Source organism: Podarcis muralis, chromosome 11 (assembly GCF_964188315.1).
Source record: "Podarcis muralis chromosome 11, rPodMur119.hap1.1, whole genome shotgun sequence".
NCBI lineage: Eukaryota > Metazoa > Chordata > Lepidosauria > Squamata > Lacertidae > Podarcis > Podarcis muralis.
Window position 1 is genome coordinate 17,012,770 of NC_135665.1, and position 24,033 is coordinate 17,036,802.

At 42.6% G+C, this 24,033-nt stretch overlaps 1 protein-coding gene across 2 annotated transcripts in view; it reads right to left on the bottom strand.

Annotated features, from left to right (window-relative positions):
- The window catches only part of ADAMTS19 (ADAM metallopeptidase with thrombospondin type 1 motif 19), a 114,559-nt gene that overhangs the window by 26,306 nt on the left and 64,220 nt on the right, over positions 1 to 24,033 (bottom strand). For both annotated transcript variants that reach the window (XM_028748057.2, XM_028748056.2), the window contains exons 9-16: positions 23,210 to 23,350; positions 21,064 to 21,214; positions 19,161 to 19,262; positions 15,881 to 16,011; positions 14,163 to 14,335; positions 10,893 to 11,020; positions 9,081 to 9,201; positions 4,949 to 5,029 (exon numbers count right to left, since the gene is read on the bottom strand). In XM_028748057.2, coding sequence (XP_028603890.2) covers positions 4,949 to 5,029; positions 9,081 to 9,201; positions 10,893 to 11,020; positions 14,163 to 14,335; positions 15,881 to 16,011; positions 19,161 to 19,262; positions 21,064 to 21,214; positions 23,210 to 23,350 — 1,028 coding nt within the window. The remainder of the gene's footprint in view (positions 1 to 4,948; positions 5,030 to 9,080; positions 9,202 to 10,892; positions 11,021 to 14,162; positions 14,336 to 15,880; positions 16,012 to 19,160; positions 19,263 to 21,063; positions 21,215 to 23,209; positions 23,351 to 24,033) is intronic.

Genomic DNA, 24,033 nt, shown 5'->3' on the forward strand with positions numbered 1-24,033 from the left:
TATGTGTGCAAATACCTCATCTATTCTTGCGAAGTGCTAAATGTTAGCACTTACATTTCTAGACATTTTTAACTGTGGCTTTTGCAAATAGACATTAATTTGATCTTTCCTGCCAGGAATAACTTTTTTTGGCCGACTCCTTCCTCTCCCAGGCCCAATCAATCCCCAAAAGCATTTAATGAGGTCAACTCAGATACACTTCAAGGAACTGAGGGATACGCAACTTTGTCATTGCTGATATATAATTCTTCAATTTTTTTTTTCTCTCTCTCTCTCTAATGTGAATCTTGAATGCCTCAGGCCCCTTAACCAGATAAGTGAAGTTTGACTTGATGGCTTGATGTCATCCTCTGGACAAGACTGCCCTAAACATTCTTTCTCACTGAAATTCCATGCTTGGCATTCGTGATGTGAAAGTGCCTTAACTGCTCAGTCCTTGCCCAAATCTCTTCATAAAGTTGTATGTTAACGTGAGTCATTCCTGGCAATCAACTGCCGTCCTATCCATATTTGTACTGTTTTGTTATGTTTCTATGGGAAACAATGGCAATAGCACCATCAACTGGCGGCAATACAACTACATTATCCAACAATCACGCATGCCACTAAGGCACAGTACAATGAATCCAAATAGCACAAAATTCCTAAAACATCCTTGCAGCATCCAGTAATGTTACAGTTCTAAGAGGTTTCTTTTTCTGATGTAATATCTCGACATTTTAAAGTCTTCTAACTAACCACTGAATTAAAAGTAGACTCTTCTCCACCCAATGGACAGACATCTTTGGTACAGGAGTACAGCAACATGGTAGTTTCACAGCCATCTTGTTTCTGAACAATTACCAAATGAAGCCCCAAAGCACAAAATGCTGATATTTTAGGAAGTGTAGCTAGCCTATCAGATACAGGACAGTTGCACCTTATGTGGATATTCAGCTCCAAGGATTCCGTATATACACAAAAATCACATAGACCCGAACCCTTGAATTATACAGTGCCAAGTTCATTCCCTCACAGCAGACAAGCCAATACTATCTTGACATAAACAGTGTCCACATTCAAAGCCTTCACAATTTGTACAGGTGGGTCATATATGCAAACAGCTTCATGTCAGGGAAATGGGCAATGCAACTCAAAATCTTCCCATGCCCTTCAGTTCGTAAATTGCATAACGAGGCCTGCTAAGTGTATGCTCTGGTTTTGAAGAAGAAAAGGGGCATGTGTATTACGCCCAAAAAGTTGTAAAGGGGACACCTCAGTTTTAAAACGGTCAAAGCAAATTCTTTTCAACTCCAGGGGGCGAATATTTTTTTGGATGTGATCAAACCAAAGCAATCTACACACAGTTATGTGAAAGATAAAATTCTAGCTGGCCTTGCAATCTGTATTGGGACACTGTCGCCAAGTCTAGCTAAGTTTGTTATTGGTATGAGCTTTCGTGTGCATGCATACTTCTTCAGATACCTGCATGCACATGAAAGCTCATACCAATAACAAACTTAGTTGGTCTCTAAGGTGCTACTGGAAGGAATTTTTTTATTTTGGTCTGTACGGCAGACCAACATGGCTTACCTAACGTATTTTTTGCTCTATATGACTCACTTTTTCCCTCCTAAAAAGTAAGGGGAAATGTGTGTGCGTCTTATGGAGCGAATGCAGGCTGCGCAGCTATCCCAGAAGCCAGAACAGCAAGAGGAATTGCTGCTTTCACTGTGCAGCGATCCGTCTTGCTGTTCTGAGATTCAGAATATTTTTTTTCTTGTTTTCCTCCTCCAAAAACTAGGTGCGTCTTGTGGTCTGGTGCGTCTTATAGAGCGAAAAATATGGTACTTGTAACTAGAACCAAGTCTAGTGTCATCTCTTTGTACTGGTGATCTTGAGATGTTTTGGACTTCAATTTTCCATCATTCCTGATTGCTAGCCATGGTTGTTGGGAGTCGCAGTCCAAAATATCTCTAAGGCCTCAAGTTGAGGAAGGCTGGAGAAAGCCATGCTTTACTTGTTTAATAACCTACCAACTTTTTCTAAGGTACTACCTTGCCGAGTGAAAATAAATCGAGACTTATGAGAGTCACTGGCTGCATGGACTAACTGCCTCTCAGTGGCGTCAGAGCCACTGGCCATTGGTGTGTGTCTCATATGTGGGCCAACTGCAAAAAAAAATTTTATTTAGTAAGTCTCTACGGCACCTTTCCGCAATTAAGTAGCAAAAGTACACAATTGCAAAATAAAACCTATCAGTAAAAACAGCTACACATAAAGACCAGTTAAAAATTACACCATGAAAGCAGCAGCTAACGAAAATGTTGAAAACAGGCGAAAAATACATCTAAACAGGGGTTTTCTGTGCTGCTAGACTAGCAGAGGGGCGACTAAATCTGCTCTGCCTGAGGAGGCAGTTGCAAAGCTTAGGAGCAGTCACCAAGAAGGCCCTATCTTGTGTCCCTGCCAGATAGGTCTCACTGCTGAGCTATGGTCCTTCCCTATAAACAGGGTTACCAAACTGTTTTATCAAAGTGGTTATTTTACTGACTTAGGGGTGGAGCTAAAACATGGCCCATATAAGAGCCCTGGAGATTTTTTCTGCGGCCCTCAAATCTTCTCCCCACAGAAACATTTTGGCAGCGGCAGCAGAATTGTAATGTTTATAAAATGGCTCTGTTGCACATTGTACCACTGTCCCTAGTTAAATTACTGCATAGCAACTGTTCCAAATGTCATTGTGCTCCCAAAGGTCCTGAAAAGTTGCTTGTGGCAAGCACTGCTGCAGCGTTCTCTGCTCCGGACAAGCCGTTGTCTATATCTCTTTCTGCTGCTTCGCTGTGCAATAATCCATTCTCTGAAGCTACGGATGCAACCACAACTGGGAAAAGCAGAGAAGCAGCAGCCAAAGCGAGTGCCCCTCATTTATCGGGGTAATCTTGCTATTCATTTTAGAGGAATAATTTAAAGGCAATTTGGAGACATTAATTCGCCTGCATTCTGTGCAGCGGATGATCGGAACTGGCTTGCAGCAGGAAAAGGGTGAAAGAATTGGCATTGCATTTTTCAGGGACATCCTTTTGCCTGGGCAAGTCCTTGTCAATAGTTTTACTGGGAGGAGTGAGGGGTTCCATCCATATAAAGCACACCCAGACCAGAAAATTCTGCTGGCTGGCTAGTAGAGGAGCTCTCTTGAAAATCTTCAAACCTCAGGTTTATGTCACAATCTGATCTCCACTAATTTGGGGCTTTATGAACCGACATTTTCAATTAAGCCCAGTTGGCAGCCAGCACTTCTCTTGTAACAGAGAAGTCACATGCTCTTGATAACTAGTCCAGGTCAACAGTCTGGCTGCGGCATTCTGGACCAGCTCAAGTTTCGAAACACTTTTCAAGGCGGTCCCACAGACAGCACATAAGAGTAATCCATTCAAGATGTAACTAAGGTGTATGTTATTATGACCAGATCTGACATTCCAAGGAATGGGTGCAGTTTATTTTATTTACAGCATTTCTGGGTCACCAAATAACCAAGGATTTTGAGGCGTTTTATACAAGTTAAAAACAACAAGATGTTAATGCAACAACCTCAGGTATGTGAAAATGCTCTTGGCCACTATTCCTACATGGGCATTCAAGCTTGAAAAGAGGTCCAGGGTCACCCCAAACTGGATTTCCAAATCCTTAAAAATCCAGCCTCTAATTAGCATCAGTTCCCGTGTGTGTGTGTGTGTGTGTGTGTGTGTGTGTGTGAGAGAGAGAGAGAGAGAGCGTGCAAAATGGGCTAAATACAGGACTACACTCATTCAATTTTTTTATGTTAAAGAGAATATAATGTGCGCCCGCTTTTAATAATTCTAACCACCACAGAAAGTATCATTTCAATCCCGGTTATTAGACTTGCAAATTGACTCCGTGCATACTTATTTGCAAGAAAGCTCTGCTGGTTTCAAGGGGGCTTGTGCCTAAGTAATGATCCACAGATTTGTAGCTTTCGTGACTAAAAAAGGAGTAACTGCCTCGTATCACCTTTCAGTTTTCAGTCTACCACTTTGGCAAATTTAGATTCCTCTAAATAGTTCCACAAGGCATAAGCAAATATCAATTGAGCATGACAACCCTTAATACTCCTAAATCTGGCTATTTTCTAAAATGTGCTTTCAGTTGCTGTCAGTTGTACCTATTGCGTTAGCACTTACAACTAAACCTGAAGCTTGGACTCTGACTAGCAATTTTTCTCTTCCAAAATAGAATTGATCCTTTGATAGATTGTAAGAGACAGCAGGCCCCGCGGAGTCCTCATTGTTTCCACATTTTACAAAAGCAATTCAGAACCCTCTGTTTATGGGGGGGGGGGACCTATTGATTTTACACAGTTGTATGTTTTGATACTTGTATCAATTTTTTTTTAAGATTATAGTTTTTTAATCAATTATTACAATTGTCAAACAAACTGATAACAGCTTGCAAACAACGACAACGACAACAACAAAGTAAGCTTGAGAACCACCGTTTAGGATGCGCAATAAAAAAACATGCTGTTTTTATCTTTCGTACCTTGGATTTAATTTTTAAACATTTCTGTCTTCTGAAAATCTTTTACCCGCACTTTGTTCATTTGGATTTAATTGCTTTGATTTTGGGTTTTCAATAAAGAAAATGGACATGGGAGAGGGAAGGTCTACCTCCTTGTGGATCACAATATGTTATTGTGCCACAGCTTGCCGGGGGCTGACTGGGGCTAATAAGAGTCCAAAATCATCTGAAAGGCCACAGGTTCCCCATCCGGAAAGTAATTACTTGCCTAAAGCTATTTAGTGACCCCAGCGTGACATTTGAACTGGGGTGTATTCCACACTCACAGTTTCTGCTTTGAATCTACGGAGAATAATTTTTTTAAAAGGAATAAAGTTTTCTATCTTTTTTGTCAAGTACGTATTACAATTACGGACAAAACACAACTCACCTAAGTAACTGTGAGCAGGTTTTTCTTCCACAACCTTGATTCTTCTTGCCCCTGCAGGTATCACCAATGCTTCCACATAACCTAATTACAAGATGAAATATTCCATGTGATGTTCGTAATCAACAAACACAAAAGATTTGTTTTAAAGAAATGCAATAGTGTTCATGTCTGATTTCCTCTTCTTGTTTATGAAGTTTTAGAATCACATTTGCCTCTCACTCTGCCAGTATCTCTGGACTGACCTTCTGGAACCTAAATATATATATATATTTACTGTGTGCTTGGCACTGTCTTCTTATTGAATCAGCCAATATTAATTTATTGAATCTCCCTTGAGCTGGATAGTTCCTGGGTCAAGCAGAGAAGCTGAAGGGGTTGTCGCCGGTGCTGTCTCCATGGAGCCAGAAAACATAGGTGGGGATGAAGACAGGGGGTAAGTGGGGAACCTTCACACTTCATGAAATATTTTCATGAATCTGCTTTTCTTTCTGGTCTGTGTCTGGAGCATCAATAACTGCCTGATCTGAATAGATACCATAGGGACTGCAGGGCATTCAGCTCATAAATTAGCCACAATGACAATAATCTGGTGGCCAGCCATACAGTGGTACCTTGGTTCTCAAACTTAATCCATTCTGGAAATCCGTTCCAAAACCAAAGCGTTCCAAAGGCACCAAGGCACGCTTTTCCATAGAATGCGCATAGGCAAACTTGGTCTTCCAGATGTTTTGGGACAATTCCCATCATCCTTGACCACTGGTCCTGGGAGCTAGGGATGATGGGACTTGTAGTCCCAAATATCTGGAGGGCCAGGTTTGCCTGTGCCTGCCATAGTATGTAATGCTAAATGGATTAATCCATTCCAGACTTTTAAAAACAACCCCCTAAAACAGCAATTTAACATGAATTTTACTCTCTAATGGGACCACTGATCCATTAAATGAAAGCAATAAACAATGTACTGCAGTCACACAATCAATCAGTCAGTAGCTGAACTGGGCTCCACACAGTCACAAAAACAAAACAAAAGAGCAGCAAATACAAAAACGCAAAATAAATAGCAAAAACAGACAGACCTCAGCGTAATGCTCAAAACGGAAGTGTGGCACTCAAAACGGAGCACGTTCGGCTTCTGAAAAAGGTTCGCAAACCGGAACACTTACCGGTTTGCACTTTTTGAGTTCCAAGTTGTTTGAGTACCAAGGCGTTTGGGAACCATGGTACCACTGTACTTCCAAGTAGGTGGAAGTGCCTGAGAAGTTAATACTATTTGTTGATTTCTGCCTTCTGGACTAGCCAGAAGGCCATCTTGGCGGTTCCACTGTTAACAGGCAGGTTGTAAGCAATGCTGGACAATCCCTTCTCGCACAATGCAAAGTTCATGAATACCATAAATAAAATGGCTGTCGCCTGGTTCAACCCAGTGTGTGTTTTTGTCCTTTCTCTGACACTGCCCCACTCCGGCAAAACCCTACCTCTTAGCTCATGTCTGTTGTATGGACTTGGATTATGGTGGCGTGAAACTTTAATAGCTTGTTTAAATCCCACTGCTTTCCCACAAAACTCCCAGAATGCTTGTATTTCCAGAGACCTCAATAATTAAAATTCCCTAATGGCTTTCTCCACACAGCTCATGAAATAATATTCTTTCAACATATTATTCCCTTTCAGCAATGTACATACACACTGTATAGTCAGAGGCCACCACAACCCACAAGTAAAACAAACAGTGACAACATAGCATCGTTGTTTGACATCTGTATCTTGTATCTCTCTCACCCAAATTTGTTACTGTCTGCTGATAATATAGTGTACTTTTTTTTTACATTTCCGATTTCTACTAAATATTTTTACCCTAAACTGCATATAGTATGTGTGTGTATTTATGTAAGATTCAGTAACAAGTAAGAGGGCTATGTCCTATGCCGGATATCATATTTTATTTCAATTAAACCATGTTTCCTGCAACTATGAATGGGTAGCATCCAAGAGACTCACAGATGACGTCCTCACCAATCTCATCCACAAATTTCATAATCTGCAGTGAGACTCATTCATAGATTCTAATTCCCTTCAGGATCAGGCCACACACATCTAATGTGTCAATGAGATTACATAATACCCATGTGCCTTTAATATCAAGAACATAAGAATATAAGAAGATCCCTGCTGGATCAAACCAACATTCCTACATGAACAGTTACGTTTCAGAAATAAACTCCCAGTGTTTACTTTTCACCACTGTGGGGGGCAAGGAAATGGGACTCCCAGATTTCCTTCCAGACTCATCAGAAATGACTTGGCAAATTCTGAATAAAATTCTGAATAACCCTCTCCAAAATAAACAAATATAAGGCATGTGTGTTATACGTCTATACAGTGATCTACAGTTGAATGAACACAAGGGAGTAAGGCATTCCTTCAAACATTTCTTTGGGCAGAAACCACAGCAATGACACTGATTCAATGAAAACAAATAGTGCTTTATCATTAAGACCACAGATAAGCACTGTGGTTGCAAACGTCCATAGAGTTATGCACGCATAATTCTTGAAGAAATGAATGGGATTTGTAACCGTGTAACTAGGCATAGGATTGTAGTCAGTGTTTTTACAGCCTTTTAAGTTGTTTCCATTGAGAAATATGCACCCGGCAAGCTATTTCTGAAACTCAGGGAAGGGGGAGAGCTTCATAAGAACTGGCTACTGTGTTAAAACGGAGAGAAAAAGCCCAAGTGTTTATACACAATCCCTTTTGCATTTGTAAAGTCAAATTATGGCAAACGCTTAAAATCTGGGGTCTACATTAGAAGGCATTTCTGTGGTTTACGTTAGTTATTAAAACAGGAAAACATTTTTCTTTCAACAAGTACTCAGCCATGTAACTGGAAAGATTTAAACAGATTTCCTTATGGATATTTATTTTTGCCAGTGTTTTATTGGTCAGTTTAAAATTTCTATAAATATAATTTCAATATCCAATCTCTCCAACTTTCTGTCTTCTGACTTAAACCTTCAGGGTAATTTGTGATTTTGCCTCCCTTTTCCTAGATTATCTCCATCTTAGGACACAACTGCACCTGAAGACTCAAAGCATGTCTTTAATTTTACTTTCTGAACCCCTGATTGATTTGGTATTGATTGTGATGTTTACTGCTTTTGAAACGTCTTGGCTTCTAATTCAGTTTTTTTAAATACTTGCTGACTTACTCTGAATATTGAAATCTAACAGTTCTGAACATGCCTAAATTAAAGCCCCACTAATGGTCCCCCCCCCCCCCCGTTTCAAAAATATATGCTTACAGCTGATGCTTGGGCTAGATATGGGAAACAGTGAAATAATTAAACTTATCACTTGCATTTTGCAACAGAAAAGAGCCAAAATTATTGATTTCTGGAAGAAGTGGACTAATTTTGTAAATAATTATGATAGGATATTTGATACACCCTATTTTTTCATGCTCTAGGTGACATTATGCGTGACTTCCAAGGGCCCAAGTGTCATTCTGCCAGCAAACCTCCAACTAAGCCAGCAGAATATTACTTGTGCTGTATCCTGAAGCCCCCTCAGAATGCCTCACACTAAGCAAATGATTGCATCCCTAATGCAAAATTTAAAAATTCAAATGAAAAATATTTGCTCTTCTGCAAATTAACACACATCAGAATCTGGACGACTGTTTAGCTTCTCAGCTATTGCATTTAGGGGGGGAAATCATGTGAAATATAAATATTGAATTCAATATATATTGAATCTTTGGATATTTGCTCCCTTTTCTTTCCTTCATTTAATGTTTGAGCATTGGAGAGCTGCTAATCCAGATAAATGTTTATGTTCAACTATGGTAAATAAACCCAGGTATCATGTATCAAAAAGTATGCAGTGGGGTTTACTAAATACTTGTTCCCATCTGTTCCTAATCACCCCCATCTCTGCAGTAATAAGTCTGAAACTGGGTATAAGGAAAGCCTTTTCTTGCCCTTATCTGCTTATCGTGAATGGAATGCTACCATTTAATCAACACAGAATATGAAAAGGTACTAATCGATTTATCTAACGCAGAGTGCTCATTACATTTACAAATTTCTGTAAAAAAGCATTAAATTTGAAAGGTTGGGTTGTTGTTTTTTACCTGCTCCCCGAGTATGATTGAAATCTCCTTTAACAACTCTGCATGACTTCCCATCTCCGTTGCAGACGCCACAGTGGTCTTCCCACGCCAAAGATCCCAGGATGCCATCACACCCAACCTTCTGGAGGCGAAAAGGAAGCATCACGACATTTTCACGGAAGGCTTTGCTATGCCTCTCAATGTAGCTTGCAAGTATTAATATTGCAATATAAGGAATTGACTCTGACAGCCAAAATAGACATGAAGTTAATGGCGTATCTGGCCCTTATATCCTTGCCCCTCCCCACTGTTTGTTAAATAGCAGTTGAGAAGGCCTGGGGTTGGGTGGACTTCTTTGCTTTCTTCTTCTGGACTCCCCCCCCCCCCCCGATGGTTGCTAAGTGCCCCAATCCATCTTGCATCCCTCTACAGCAGGGATGTCCAACAGGTTGATTGCGATCTACTGGTAGATTCCCGCGAGGTTTTAGTAGATCACGGGTCGATCTCTGGCTCCCTTTCCTCAGCATCGTTGAAACTGACTCCTGCCCCCTTGCACCGGCCTCCATCTTGTTGTCTGATCAGTGGAAGGGAAGACGTATCTCTCTCTCTGTGACTGTTTTCATTCAAAGCGATATTATTGTGAGTGACTTTTCCCCTTTGACCCTTGCCTTTAACCTCCCCCCCCCAAAAAAAACCGGAACTTCCCTCCTAAGAAAGTATTTGTATAAAAACTGGGCTTTCTTCCTCCCTAAAAAAAGCTCAAGAACTTCGACCCGAACCCCCCCAAAACAGGGGTAGATCATTGCCAGATTTTAATTCTGAAAATAGATCGCAGTCTCTCTGAAGTTGGCTATCCCTGCTCTACAGGATAGCACAGTTGGTAGAGCACGAGACTCTTAATCTCAGGCTTATGGGCTTGAGCCCCTCACTGGGCAAAGGGGGTTGGACTAGATGGCTCTTGTGGTCCCTTTCAGCTCTAAAATTCTATGATTCTTTGATTCCTAAGCAAAGAAAGGCAACAGTCATGCCTATCAGTCTTTGGTTGCATCCATAACTCTTCTTAAGTCAACGGGGAAGGGAAAGAGAGATTCACGTAAAATAAAAAATAATCCTAAAGCAAGCGATTAAAGGAACTGAAAACCCCCGATTGTTTAACAGTAAGAGATTAGCACTGAAACCCTATACATTTTGCTCATAAGTAAGTTACATTTTCAATGAAGCTACTCTCAGGTAAATAGGCATAGAAGGGAAAGGACTCCTGGACAATTAAGTCCAGTCAAAGGTGACTATGGGGTTGCAGCACCCATCTTGCTTCAAGCTGAGGGAGCCAGAGTTTGTCCACAGACAGCTTTCTGGGTCATGTGGCCAGCATTGACTAAACCGCTTCTGGTACAACAGGAAACCAGAACGCACGGAAACGCCATTTACCTTCCCGCTGCAGCGGTACATATTTAGCAACCTACAAGACTTTCAAAGGTCTTTTACTTTACCGAAGAATAAAAGCTCAGCAGAGAAAGTCCTTCATCATGCTGTTGAGGTGGTTGAAAGAGAAGTGGTCATAACAGGATGCTTCTCCCTTCAAGGTATGCAGACGAGGAACAAGTCCCCCATCACAAGGAGGGACTATAAACACTGATGTTAGCTTTAGTTTTAGGAAGAAGCAGAATCCATAGAGACCAGAAAGAATGCATATGGCAAGTACTAAATTGCCCCCACCACCCCCATCCCAGAAAGGAAGACTAAAGTTTAAAAGCAGGATTCAGGGATCCAAACATTCAAGAAATACTGCACAATAAATAGATATTAAAACTTGGCTTCTGAACGCTGATTTACCTGACATCTGCCATTCGCACATATATCCATTTCCTGATGACCGCATGGAGTTCCATCCATCACTTTCTCCGTTATTAGTATAGGCTGGTCTTTTCCATTTGGAGAGCAAAATAGTGCACAAGGTTTTTCTGTTTGAGTAAGTGGAAACCAGGTAAGCTTGATGAACCTCATTTCGTAGATACAAAATTCTGCTTGTACTGGTTGCGATACCAAGCTACATTTCTGCTATATTCCAGGTGGGAATTATGGATACCTCTTCAGATGTTTTACATCAGAGTTAGGTCAACATGCAAGGAAGGCAGCAGTGGGGAGCAAGCATGCAAATTCCAACCCTACCATGATCACCATACTGGTCACCTCCACAAGTTTGAAGGCAAATATTGGAGTCTCCTGTACTTGTAGATGTTCTCTATGGGTTTTAAAGGTAAAGGTAAAGGGACCCCTGACCATTAGGTCCAGTCGTGACCAACTCTGGGGTTGCGGTACTCATCTCACTCTATTGGCCGAGGGAGCCGGCGTACAGCTTCTGGGTCATGTGGCCAGCATGACTAAGCTGCTTTTGGCGAACCAGAGCAGTGCACGGAAACGCTGTGCCAGAGCAGTGCACGGAAACCTTCCCGCCAGAGCGGTACCTATTTATCTACTTGCACTTTGACGTGCTTTCGAACTGCTAGGTTGGCAGGAGCAGGGACCGAGCAACGGGAGCTCACCCGTCGCGGGGATTCAAACCGCCTACCTTCTGATCAGCAAGTCCTAGGCTCTGTGGTTTAACCCTGCATCCCTTCTATGGGTTTTAGAACCCTGGAAAAACAGTACTTTGAGCTCCAAGACATGGGCAGCAATGGAAAAGGACAGTTGGCATCCCACCTGAAGGATAGTTTTCAATTCTCCATTGAAAGGGCTTTCCCCATTGGCTTTCCCCAATGGCTGAAGGTGGAGAGCAACCTGGGCAAGGCAGAACTGGGTGGGCTTAGTGCTGTATGACTGAGCTTTCCCTGTCCTCCTCATCCGATGGAGGTTCAGCGCTAGCATTTCTTTGAAAGATGTCCCTTCATCGAAGCAATCCAGAGAAGAAAGGGGAGAGCAGGGGTTAAAGAGAACAGAGGAGGTGAAGGATCAGAGTGAATCTGGGGAAGGTGCCTAGAAGCTAGAGCAGGGTTTCCCAAACTTAGGTCTCCAGCTGTTTTTGGTCTACAACTCTAGCTAGCAGGACCAGAGATCAGGAAAATGTAGTTCAAAAGCAGCGGGAGACCCAAGTTTAGGAAACACTGGGTTAGAAGATAGGTAAAGGTAAAGGTACCCCTGCCCGTACGGGCCAGTCTTGACAGACTCTAGGGTTGTGCGCCCATCTCACTTAAGAGGCCGGGGGCCAGTGCTGTCCGGAGACACTTCCGGGTCACATGGCCAGTGTGACGAAGCTGCTCTGGCGAGCCAGCACCAGCGCAACACACGGAAACGCCGTTTACCTTCCCGCTATAAAGCGGTACCTATTTATCTACTTGCACTTAAGAGTGCTTTCGAACTGCTAGGTGGGCAGGAGCTGAGACCGAACGATGGGAGCTCACCCCGCCGCGGGGATTCGAACCGCCGACCATACGATTGGCAAGTCCTAAGCGCTGAGGTTTTACCCACAGCACCACCCGCGTCCCGGGTTAGAAGATAGGCCCAGGTAAAAGAAAAAGTGTGTGAAAGAAGAGAGGGGGGAAATGTTTTCAAATAGGCCTGAAGAGAAGTAACAGCAGGAGCAAAAAGAAGCAAGCTGCCTACTTATAATGGAGGCAGGAGCAGAACTGAATCGTGGGCATTCCTACTTCCCAAAGGGTTGTTTCCTGTCTTCTGCCAGTGGGAGGAGCCATCAACCCAGCCCATCAATCTTTTACTGGGAATGGAGAAATAGCAATGGAAGGGGCAGAGGTAAATCCTCTTCTCTATTGCGTGTTTACTTAACTCTGATGCAGAGCACCTGAAGAAGGTTCGAGACATGCAGTATTAAAATGAATGAGAGCTACACAAGATCGCAAACTCCCTCTCATTTTAGTAGGTTAAGCACAAGGAAAGCTCTCCTTCCAAGCAGACTTACTAATGAAGGGCATACACTAAAACCTTCCTTGGTCTCCTGCAAAGAGAATGGATGGGTTGAGACATAAAAAGAGAGTAATTTTCAGTGAGGGACTCTTCCCAAATGAAAACAAATCAAGGGTACCCTCTGCCGGAGATGCACAAATGTTGGCTTGGCTTCCAAGCCAGATATTATTTATGGTGGCTGAGGATACCTCAACAATGTTCTCTGGGATTTGGGGGAAGGCAAACATGCTCTCCAATAGCCTGCAGAAGGTAATAAAAAATTATTTTGAGCAGCTGATGTATCTTCTTTTCTCCAAACCGCAGCACAAATCAGAGAAGACCCTCTCAGTCCCTCAGTGCTCTTTCACAAGCAGAGGTTTGGGAGGAAAGGTCAACTCTTTAATTTGTGCTGCAGTTTACTGAAGTTAAGAAGCACTCGTCTCTCCTTGCTGCTCAATAGAGAATCGAACCATTTTTATTTTTTTTTACCTCCTGCAAACTGCAGTACAAGTGACAGCCCTGCAGAACTGAGTGGACTCTCCGTGCCCCTTCCACAGCAAAAAGACTGATACTGATGAATTGGAAAAATTAAAATGCAGCTCCCGTCTACGATTGGATTGAAGACTTATACAAACTCACAACGTATGAACAACTTGCATGTAAACACAGACTTGCCATGGGCAAATTCAATGATATTTGGAATCCATTCTTACAAACACTGTAATAGATTAAAATCTGGTGAAGTACAATAGCAACCTTCAGGTAGGTAGCCGTGTTGGTCTGATGCAGTAAATAATAATAATTTTTTTAAAAAAAAAATCTGAAGAAGTGTGCATGCACACGAAAGCTTATACCAGAACAAACTTAATTGGTCTATAAGGTGCTACGGGACAATTTTATTTTATTTTTTTATTTTTATTTTAATAGCAATCTTGTAAAGTATACAGTTTTGGGTTTCCCCCCCCTCCCCCCTTTATTTTCCTTTCCACATGGGATCTGCTTCTCTTTCTCTCTCTCTCTCTTTTATTTATGTCTCACCATGTTCAGTGCACATGTAATTATGTACTTTTTGAACTTTCAGTAAATATGTTTATTTATTTATTTTTAAAAAGGTTGTTCTTTTTTTTTGCTAATGTGTGAATCACTTGCAGTAAGCATAACACGTATCAGCACAATGCTAGCAGCAGAAATGTGAGTTCAGCTTACCTTCGTCAATAACAGCCTGCCACTGGTGGATATGTTTCTGATATGATGCCCTTACACTGAAGACCTGACATTGCCAGTCCCTGAACGCAGGCACTCCAGGGGGACAAGAGGGATTCTCACATATTTTGTACTGCATTCTGGAACCGTGGCATTCCCCCGCTTCATGAGCTGGACTAGGGAAGACAAAACCAAAATAGTAAACTTGTTTGCAGGGGATATTTTGAGGACCTTATACAGCAGGAATAGATTGCTTCCTCCCCCTCCCCCATTGTTTTTTGTAGTCAGAGATAACATCAGTGATTATCTCTAAGCGGTTAAAAGCTTGCCTTTAAGTAGCAGTTAAAGGTACTCAAGGCAAAAGGGAAATCTAGACCAGGGGTCAGCAAACTTTTCCAGCAGGGGGCCGGTCCACTGTCCCTCAGACCTTGTGGGGGGCCGGACTATATTTTGGAAAAAAAATATGAGCGCATTCCTATGCCCCACAAATAATCCAGAGATGCATTTTAAATAAAAGGACACATTCTACTCATGTAAAAACACACTGATTCCTGGACTGTCCATGGGCCAGATTTAGAAAGTGATTGGGCCAGATCCAGCCCCCGGGCCTTAGTTTGCCTGCCCATGATCTAGACCAGCCTTTCTCAACCTGTGGGTCCGCAGATGTTGTTGAACTACAACTTCCATCACCCCTAGCTAGCAAGGCCAGAGACATTTGGGGACCTAGCTAGCAAGTGAAGCTACACGGAACAAGGCAGAGGGCCTTCTTGGTAGTGGTGCTCGCCCTGTGGAACACCCTCCCATCAGATGTCAAGGACATAAACAACTATCTGACTTTTAGAAGACATCTGAAGACAGCCCTGTTTAGGGAAGTTTTTAATGTTTGATGGCATTATTATTATTATTATTATTATTATTCTGTTGGGAGCCAGCCAGAGTGACTGAGGAAACCCAGCCAGGTGGGCGGGGTATAGATGATGATGATGATGATGATTATTATTATTATTATTATTATTATTATTATTATTATTGAACAACCCCAGCTCTCCTCCCTCTGTGCAATGTTCTGGGGGTTCTTCTGACCCTCCAGAACAGATTTGGGGGAGCTGCAGTGGTTGGAGGGGGAAGCCCTGTTGCATGAACGGGATCCCCTACCCTGGCTTCCTCTTGGGTTGGTTGACTCTGGGCCACGGTTTCCACAGTGCATAGCCTATATGGCTAATGTGTATACAAGCTCCGTGGTTACAGGCCTCTAATTTAAACTCTGTTGTGAACAAGACACTTAATTACAATTGGAGAATTGAGGGGATAGGGCTAAGTAGGCAGGATTTGGTTTCATTCATTAACCACGTTAATTAGTTCAGCCTGATTTGTGTCGGGGGGGGGGGGAACAAGGTGTCCCCCACCTCAATGTCCCCTGGGTGCAGCCCCTCGACCTCCAACATTCACGCCTTTAGCATGGATGTAAAAAGAGGAGTTCTAAGGACATTCTGCTGAACACACTTAGAAGACTTGTAATCGCAAGCCGTGCGTTATGGTTTTTAATTGCTCATTGTATCCTAACCTGGGATAGCTTGCGACGAAGGAGAGGCTAGAAAGAGTTTTGGCAAATAAAGAAGACTTGCCAATATGTAGTGCATCTGTGCGCAACCAGGTTGGTACAGCTATATTAGTAAATAATATTGCAAGGACAAAAAAAAGCTGCAGCTGTTGTTATCTACCCTGAGCATCGACGCTGTCGGCTGCTGACTCCAGTGTTGCAGGTTCTGCTGCAAGTGGTCCATGCGCTCCATTCGCCCTCCATGCGTCCAGCAAATGATGTCCTACTGGTACATTCTCCAGCCTTGCACCACTATTTAAAAAGTCAATTTTCAGATTAATGTATGTATGTATGTATGTATGTATGTATGTATGTATGTATGTATAGGGGACACATGAGCAATAATTCATTGCAATAATTCTGTTCAAACCATATGCCACATCGAAAGGGTAACCATTTTAGCTCTGATCCAGCACCTGTCGGTATATACATGCAAACAGCTCTCTGTATTCTCAGCTCAATACTTAGAAGGAAAACCAGAACCACAAAGGAAATTGTCAGGTCCCACAACTGCTTCTCTGCCCATTTTGATGGGAGTGCAAGGCTAACATTGGAATACATAATGCACATCTCATTCCCCTTCTCCCTCAAACCTACTATTTGGATGAATCCTGTAACATTTCATGCCTATTGACAAAGCAATCATATTCCTAAAGTCTGGGCATTCGGTACTCAAAGGGACTTTCGCATTTTCTTTTTGGAAGTCTCGTTTTCCCCCACTGGTGTAGAATGACTGTGCTTCCTGTTAATCAAGTAGTAATAGGACAATCGGAGTTGGGGGAGAAATTTCTACAGTTCACATTTTACTACAAACCAACTGTGGTTGCATTTCCCAAACCAGTATGCAAACCAAAATACAGCTGTTTTTCAAATCCACACTGAATTTGTGTTAAAATTTATGTTCTCCCCCAAAAAAATATATGCATCCAAAGGGTTCATAGTAGTGGGAAAGTGCACACAGAAATGTGTATATTTGTGAAAATAATGTACAAAAATATTTTCCAGAAGCACAATCTAAAATACTGTATTTAGAAATGAAGCATTTTAGAAGGAGTTACATACTACGTAGGTAAGGCTTAGCCTAACTTGACCTGGTTATCTTAGAATTTGAGGTCCATGTAATGCATTGTGGGGACATCATGGCTGCAAAATATATACCGTATTTTTCGCTCTATAAGATGCACCAGACCATAAGACACGCCTAGTTTTTGGAGGAGGAAAACAAGAAAAAAAATATTCTGAATCCCAGAAGCCAGAACAGCAAGAGGGATCGCTGCGCAGCAATCCCTCTTGCTGTTCTGGCTTCTGGGATAGCCGCGCGAAGCCTCTTCCAGGCAGCGAGATGAAGGCTTCCCCTGCCCTGAAGAGGCTTCGCACGGCTAAGCCAGAAGCTGCACAGCGATCCCTCTCGCTGTTCTGGCTCCTGGGATAGCTGCGCAACCTGCATTCGCTCCATAAGACGCACACACATTTCCCCTTACTTTTTAGGAGGGAAAAAGTGCGTCTTATAGAGCAAAAAACACGGTATATATGGGAATGCCGTAACGCATGTAAACAGCTTGACTTGTGTCTTGGACCCATTGCATGACAGGAACACACCTTCCTGTTGGCCTCTGGTGCTGCAAGGAACGCTTCCTCTGCCATTGGGCCCTGTCAACTTGCCTAGCTACCTAATAGCAGCCATTTTAAGCCTCTGCGAGGAATCTGAGTTTGGGCAGAACCCAGGCATATTGCCCTGGAGTGGGGGTTACACTGACCCAAGTATGTATACTTAGCAATTTCAGTCACTCCAGCTTGGACAAGCACAGAGACAAAGCAGACACCTTAGTTGCACTTGCTTCAATTTAAATCCATGTGCCTGTCTGACCTTTCGTTCCCACTGAAAATATATATGGATTTTCTTCACTTTATGACTGCACATAGTCAAAAGCATGCACAGCTTGTGCAAGACTCATGAATATTTCCCATTAAAGAGTTATTTTTATGCTACTGTTATAATAAACCAGGACAATAATTCCGGACGAATAATACGGTGCTTTGGGAATTCTTAATAGGCACTTGAGATGCATTTGGTAACATAAGTTTTTAAACATCTTTGTATTAAAAAGACATACAAGTGCAAAATCCATCAGACAGATACATTACGAGGATTTATAATATTCTGGGGTGAGGCTTTGGGACTAGAAGCAACTTGACTGATTACAGTAATCCAGAAATAAGGGAGCCGGTTTGTCAGATAAATGTGACCAACAACTTTCCCGTTGATTTTAATAGTTTTGGATTTCTCACAATACTATTTATTTCGTTCAGTTGCATTTTCCTTCTGAAAAAGGGATCTCAGTTTCAAGTACTGGATGTGCTTCATAATGGAATGAGAAAACGAGGTGCCAGTTTTTATCCTGCAGCGTGACCATAAAGAAGTATTTTTATTCTATTATAAAATATAGTTGTATGAAATTGCCATGCATAATACACACGCAGAAGGACTTGAAATTGGGTCAGGAATACAGAAAGAGTAATACATTGCATGCACAGGGGGGGAAAGACAACCTATTTCTTACAGCCTAATAAATGTATGATCCTGAAGTTTTCGTCTTACGCATTTCACCATGGGCCAAAGAATTACTGGGAAAGATACTAGAGTCCCGTTGTATTTCAGTGATGGCTTCAATGGCTTTAAATCAATCGATTTGTCAGATAAAATGAAACTTAAAAACTTTTTAATCAACCAAAGGTTGACCCAATTAACTGGGCTTCAGATTAATTCAAGCACCTTTCAAACCTGCCGTTGGAAAGTACTATTTAAACAGTCACTATCTATAAAAGGTAAAGGTACCCCTGCCCGTACGGGCCAGTCGTGTCCGACTCTAGGGTTGTGCGCCCATCTCACTTAAGAGGCCGGGGGCCAGCGCTGTCCGGAGACACTTCTGGGTCACGTGGCCAGCGTGACGAAGCTGCTCTGGCGAGCCAGCGCAGCACACGGAACGCCGTTTACCTTCCCGCTATAAAGCGGTACCTATTTATCTACTTGCACTTAGGGGTGCTTTTGAACTGCTAGGTGGGCAGGAGCTGGGACCGAAAGACGGGAGCTCACCCCATCACGGGGATTCGAACCGCCGACCATACGATCTGCAAGTCCTAGGCACTGAGGTTTTACCCACAGCGCCACCCGCGTCCCTTGTCACTATCTATACAGAAATGAAATTCTCTTCAAAGATGATGCCCACTCTCCCATATGCACACGCCATTTAAAAGCAAATAAAGCATGCTTTTTTTTTGCTTCAGAATCCAATTGGCGGGTTTTACACTCCAGAATTAAGGTCAAGAAAAAAAACTGCAAAACAACCAACCAAACAGCCGATACACAAATGTGACTTCTTTAGAGTAAGGTTGCAAAGTACCTTTCCAGTGTCACAATCCGTTCCATCCATTGGTGGGTCCAGCTTAGTTTTGCATTCCTTCTCCCCTTCCACCTTGCACCATAATCCAGTGCAAATAACATGCTGGGAAGGAAAACAGACACTAAGAATGTAAAAGTTAGTATTTAAGTCCCATTACGTGTCCAATAAGCACAGGACGCCTTTGCCCAGTGGTGCTGTGGCCCATAATTGCAGCAAAAAAGGTTTTGCCCAGTATCCTCTCCGTGAGATGGGCTCATGGGGAAAAGCTGGGGTACAGGTAAAGGTAAAGGGACCCCTGACAGTAAAATCCAGTCGTGACCGACTCTGGGGTTGCGGTGCTCATCTCACTTCACTGGCCGAGGAAGCCGGCGTACAGCTTCCGGGTCATGTGGCCACCATGACTAAGTCGCTTCTTGCGAACCAGAGCAGCGCACGGAAACGCCATTTACCTTCCCACCGGAGCGGTACCTATTTATCTACTTGCACTTTGATGTGCTTTCAAACTGCTAGGTTGGCAGGAGTAGGGACCGAGAAATGGGAGCTCACCCCATTGCGGGGATTCGAACCACCGAGCTTCTGATCAGCAAGCCCTAGGCTCTGTGGTTTAAGCCACAGCGCCACCCGCGTCTTCTTCTTCTTCTTCTTCTTCTTCTTCTTCTTCTTCTTCTTCTTGGAATTTATATACTGTCCTATACCCAGGGGTCCCAGGGCAGTTCACAGAATAATGAATATAATGCGTCTGCCTGGGCAAAAGTGCTTTGTCTATTTCACGAGAAAGTGGCTGCTTTGAAAGGCAATAAACAGAATGTGATCGAACTCTGCCAAGCATGGATATAAATAAAAATTATGCTTTGGTCACAGAATAAAATCTGTTTCCAGTGCACTCAAGTCATGGCTGGTGTAGATCACAATTCAAAATGAGGAAGGAATTCCCAGCTAGCTCATGTAAATTTTAAAAATGCATTGGTTTCTCTATCCATCTTCTGCCATCCTAATCCCTCTCATGCCAAGGATTCAGGCATGGTTATGGTTATTAGCTAGCATTCTGGCTCCTGGAAATACAAGTTTAGGCTTAAGAGCTAGAGGTGGATGAGGTCCTCATGGATCACACTTAATTGGCTTGAACATGAGCCAAGCTTGTTGTTTAGTCGTGTTCGACTCTTCGTGACCCCATGGACCAAATGAGGAAATAGGTTGGCCTCATTCACTCTCCCTGACAAAAATCAACTGAAATCTATTTCTTCACTGATTTCAAACTTTGAGGTAGCTGCAGCCCGGAGAATGGCAAACTCTTGTGTAGGTTACCATTTGCCCCCCAGATGTTTTGGGGGCCAGCCAGCCAGGAATATATCAATACTCACTGCTTCCGTATATCTTAAGCAATATATGCAGCTAGGTTTATATTCAGAGATAACTACTAGAGATAATTGCTCTTTCTGTGTATTTTGATCCTTCTAGCTTTATCCTTCTGGCCTGAAGTTGCCTGTAAAATCAGCTGCGATATTGGATAAAACTCTTAATATATTTCCTCTACAATCTGACTCTGGGACTTATCCAAAAACCAGGAATTTTTCTCCTCAGTGACAGAAATTCTAGCTCAGTTACAGCAGCCTTGTTTTTCTAAAAACAGCAGAACATGGAAGGCGGCGGAGGAAAGTGTCAAATCTGCTTCACCTTAGGAATACACAGCAATCTTCTTGCCACAAAACACCTGACCTTTATATACTGAAAAATGCAAGGCAGGATGGGAACAATTTAAGGTAGCTTTGGGTAGCTAGTAAGAGTAAGCATTTTGGAACCACTCTATATTTCTTATTTTTCAACCCCGTTGTTATGGAACACAAAAAGCCAAAGAATGGATGTACTAGCTAGTGGATGAATTAAAATGTGTCATCATCGTTACCTGCATTTCTTGGCAGAAAGAGGCCGTTGGTCCAAAGAGAATTTGACACTGTTCATCTGCAGTGTATGTCATCCCTGGCAGTTTTGAAGGAATAATCACAGAGTTAAGGCTCTGGGGGTTTGTCTGTAGCAAACAGTTACTGGCCTTTGACCTGGCAGTATAAAGAGGTTTAGAAGTTGGTGAATAGTAATAGAGGCTGGTTATTGTACGGACATAAAACATGCACACAACTACAAAGAAGGAATTATACATCTTAAAGTGAACGCTTAGAGAACCACTCTGTTTCGTTTAGTGAAAGGCTAAGGTTTTAAATTAGTGTAAAGGTTGAACTAACAAATTATGACCATGAACTTGCATAATTCACATATTGTTTCAAATTAACCAGTTATTCAATATAAATTGGGGGGAGGGGGAGAGATAAAAATGAAACAAACAAAATCTAATGGAATAAATTTCCCTTGTAAAGATACATAAATTAAGCCAGGTGCGCATCTGCATTTAATTCTTTTTTTCCCCCACACAGTCCCTAATCCAACCCAACACATGGGCAGAATCCTGCCAGAGAATTCATGAACAGTATTTTGTGGGCCTTCTTTGCTGGATTAGACCAATAGCTTGCTCCCTAATATTCCAAAAATGAACATTGAATGCAATTGCTCTGCCCCATTTTGAACAGACGTGTCTATGAACATAAGGTAAAGGACTCCTGGACAGTTAAGTCCAGTCAAAGGCGACTATGGGGTTGCGGCGCTCATCTCGCTTTCAGGTCCAGAGAGCCAGCATTTGTCCACAAACAGCTTTCCGGGTCATGTGGCTAGCAGGAGACTAAACCGCTTCTGAAGCAATGGGATACGCCATTTACCTTCCCACCGCAGTGGTATCTATTTATCTACTTGCACTGGCGTGCTTTCAAACTGCTAGGTTGGCAGGAGCTGGGACAGAGCGACGGGAGCTCACCCCGTCGCAGGGATTCGAACCACCAACCTTCTGATTCGCAAGCCCAAGAGGCTCAGTGGTTTAGACCACAGCGCCACCCGCATCCCATCTTGAATATAAGAACCTTTATTGTAAAAAACAAAGAATCATAGAATTGTAGAGTTGGAAGGGACTCCTAGGGTCATTTAGTCCAACGCCCTGCAATCTCAACCACATCATACATGACAGGTGTCCATCCAGCCTCTGAAAAGTAGGTGGTTGAGCAGTTCCGCCTTCTCTCTGTCACCCAACAGCATTTCTCCATCTTCTCCACACAAGGAGAAGGAGCATCAATAGGAGTATAGCATCTAGATCAAGGGAAGTAATAGTGCCACTGTATTCTGCTCTGGTCAGACCTCACCTGGAGTACTGTGTCCAGTTCTGGGCACCACAGTTCAAGAAGGACACTGACAAACTGGAACGTGTCCAGAGGAGGGCAACCAAAATGGTCAAAGGCCTGGAAACGATGCCTTATGAGGAACGGCTAAGGGAGCTGGGCATGTTTAGCCTGGAGAAGAGGAGGTTAAGGGGTGATATGATAGCCATGTTCAAATATATAAAAGGATGTCACATAGAGGAGGGAGAAAGGTTGTTTTCTGCTGCTCCAGAGAAGCGGACACGGAGCAATGGATCCAAACTAGAAGAAAGAAGACTCCACCTAAACATTAGGAAGAACTTCCTGACAGTAAGAGCTGTTCGACAGTGGAATTTGCTGCCAAGGAGTGTGGTGGAGTCTCCTTCTTTGGAGGTCTTTAAGCAGAGGCTTGACAACCATATGTCAGGAGTGCTCTGATGGTGTTTCCTGCTTGGCAGGGGGTTGGACTCGATGGCCCTTGTGGTCTCTTCCAACTCTATGATTCTATGATTCTAAGGGGCCTCCTACTTGCTTGTTCTTCCTCTTGCTTTGAACATAGCTGAATAAAGCTTTAAAAATTATTTCTACCCTCTTCCTTCAATTAGCTCTCATGTTCTCTTGCTGGATAACTCCAATAATACGGAAAGCTGAGATACCACACTTTCAAAACTGTTCAACAGTACCTTTTGAACCTGATACAGAAGCTGCTACAGGGTGCTGAAAACTTGGCATGTCTGAAATTTATAGCCATCAAAGAAAATAAATGAATAGATGTAAAAGCTGACATTAAGCAATTCCGCTTCTTGAATGAATTACCTGAGAAATCTTTCCAGATCTTCCCTGCTGCATCGGGACCACGAAACGTCTCCAAGATTCTGCCCTTTGATCCATTCTCCAGACATGATATGGAGACCATCTGCACAAGATGGGTGGTCATTGTCATGATTTATTCCCATGCTAAAAATGTGAAAGTATTGAAAGTAGAGCTTATTTTAAGAGGGAAATATATAAATAGTTTTTAAACTGCTCACAGAAAGGCAGTAGTACTGTATTTTTCACTCTATAAGATGCACCATACCACAAGACGCACCTAGTTTTTGGAGGAGGAAAACAAGAAAAAAAGTATTCTGAATCTCAGAAGCCAGAACAGCAAGAGGGATCGCTGCGCAGCGAAAGCAGCAATCCCTCTTGCTGTTCTGGCTTCTGGGATAGCTGTGCAGCCTGCATTCGCTCCATAAGACGCACACACATTTCCCCTTACTTTTTAGGAGGGAAAAAGTGAGTCTTATAGAGCAAAAAATACAGTACTTCCCAGTAAGCGATATTCATATGTACATAATATTTCTCTTTAAAAACTGATTCGACCAAATATATTTATCTATAATCCATATTTAATCTCTCTCTCTCTCTCTCTCTCTCTCACACACACACACACACACACACTCACACACACACTGGTGGCAACCCGTTGTAGTTGTTCAAAGTTATTCAGCAGCTTAGTACATCTGACTCAAAAGTTTGTCCCACCAAGTTTAATGAAACTTGCTGCTAGTTAAAGACTGAAATCCTCATAGGAAGCTCACTAAATTGAACAGGACTTCAGATGTGGTTAGGACTGCAGCCTTCCTGAAGCAAGCTCA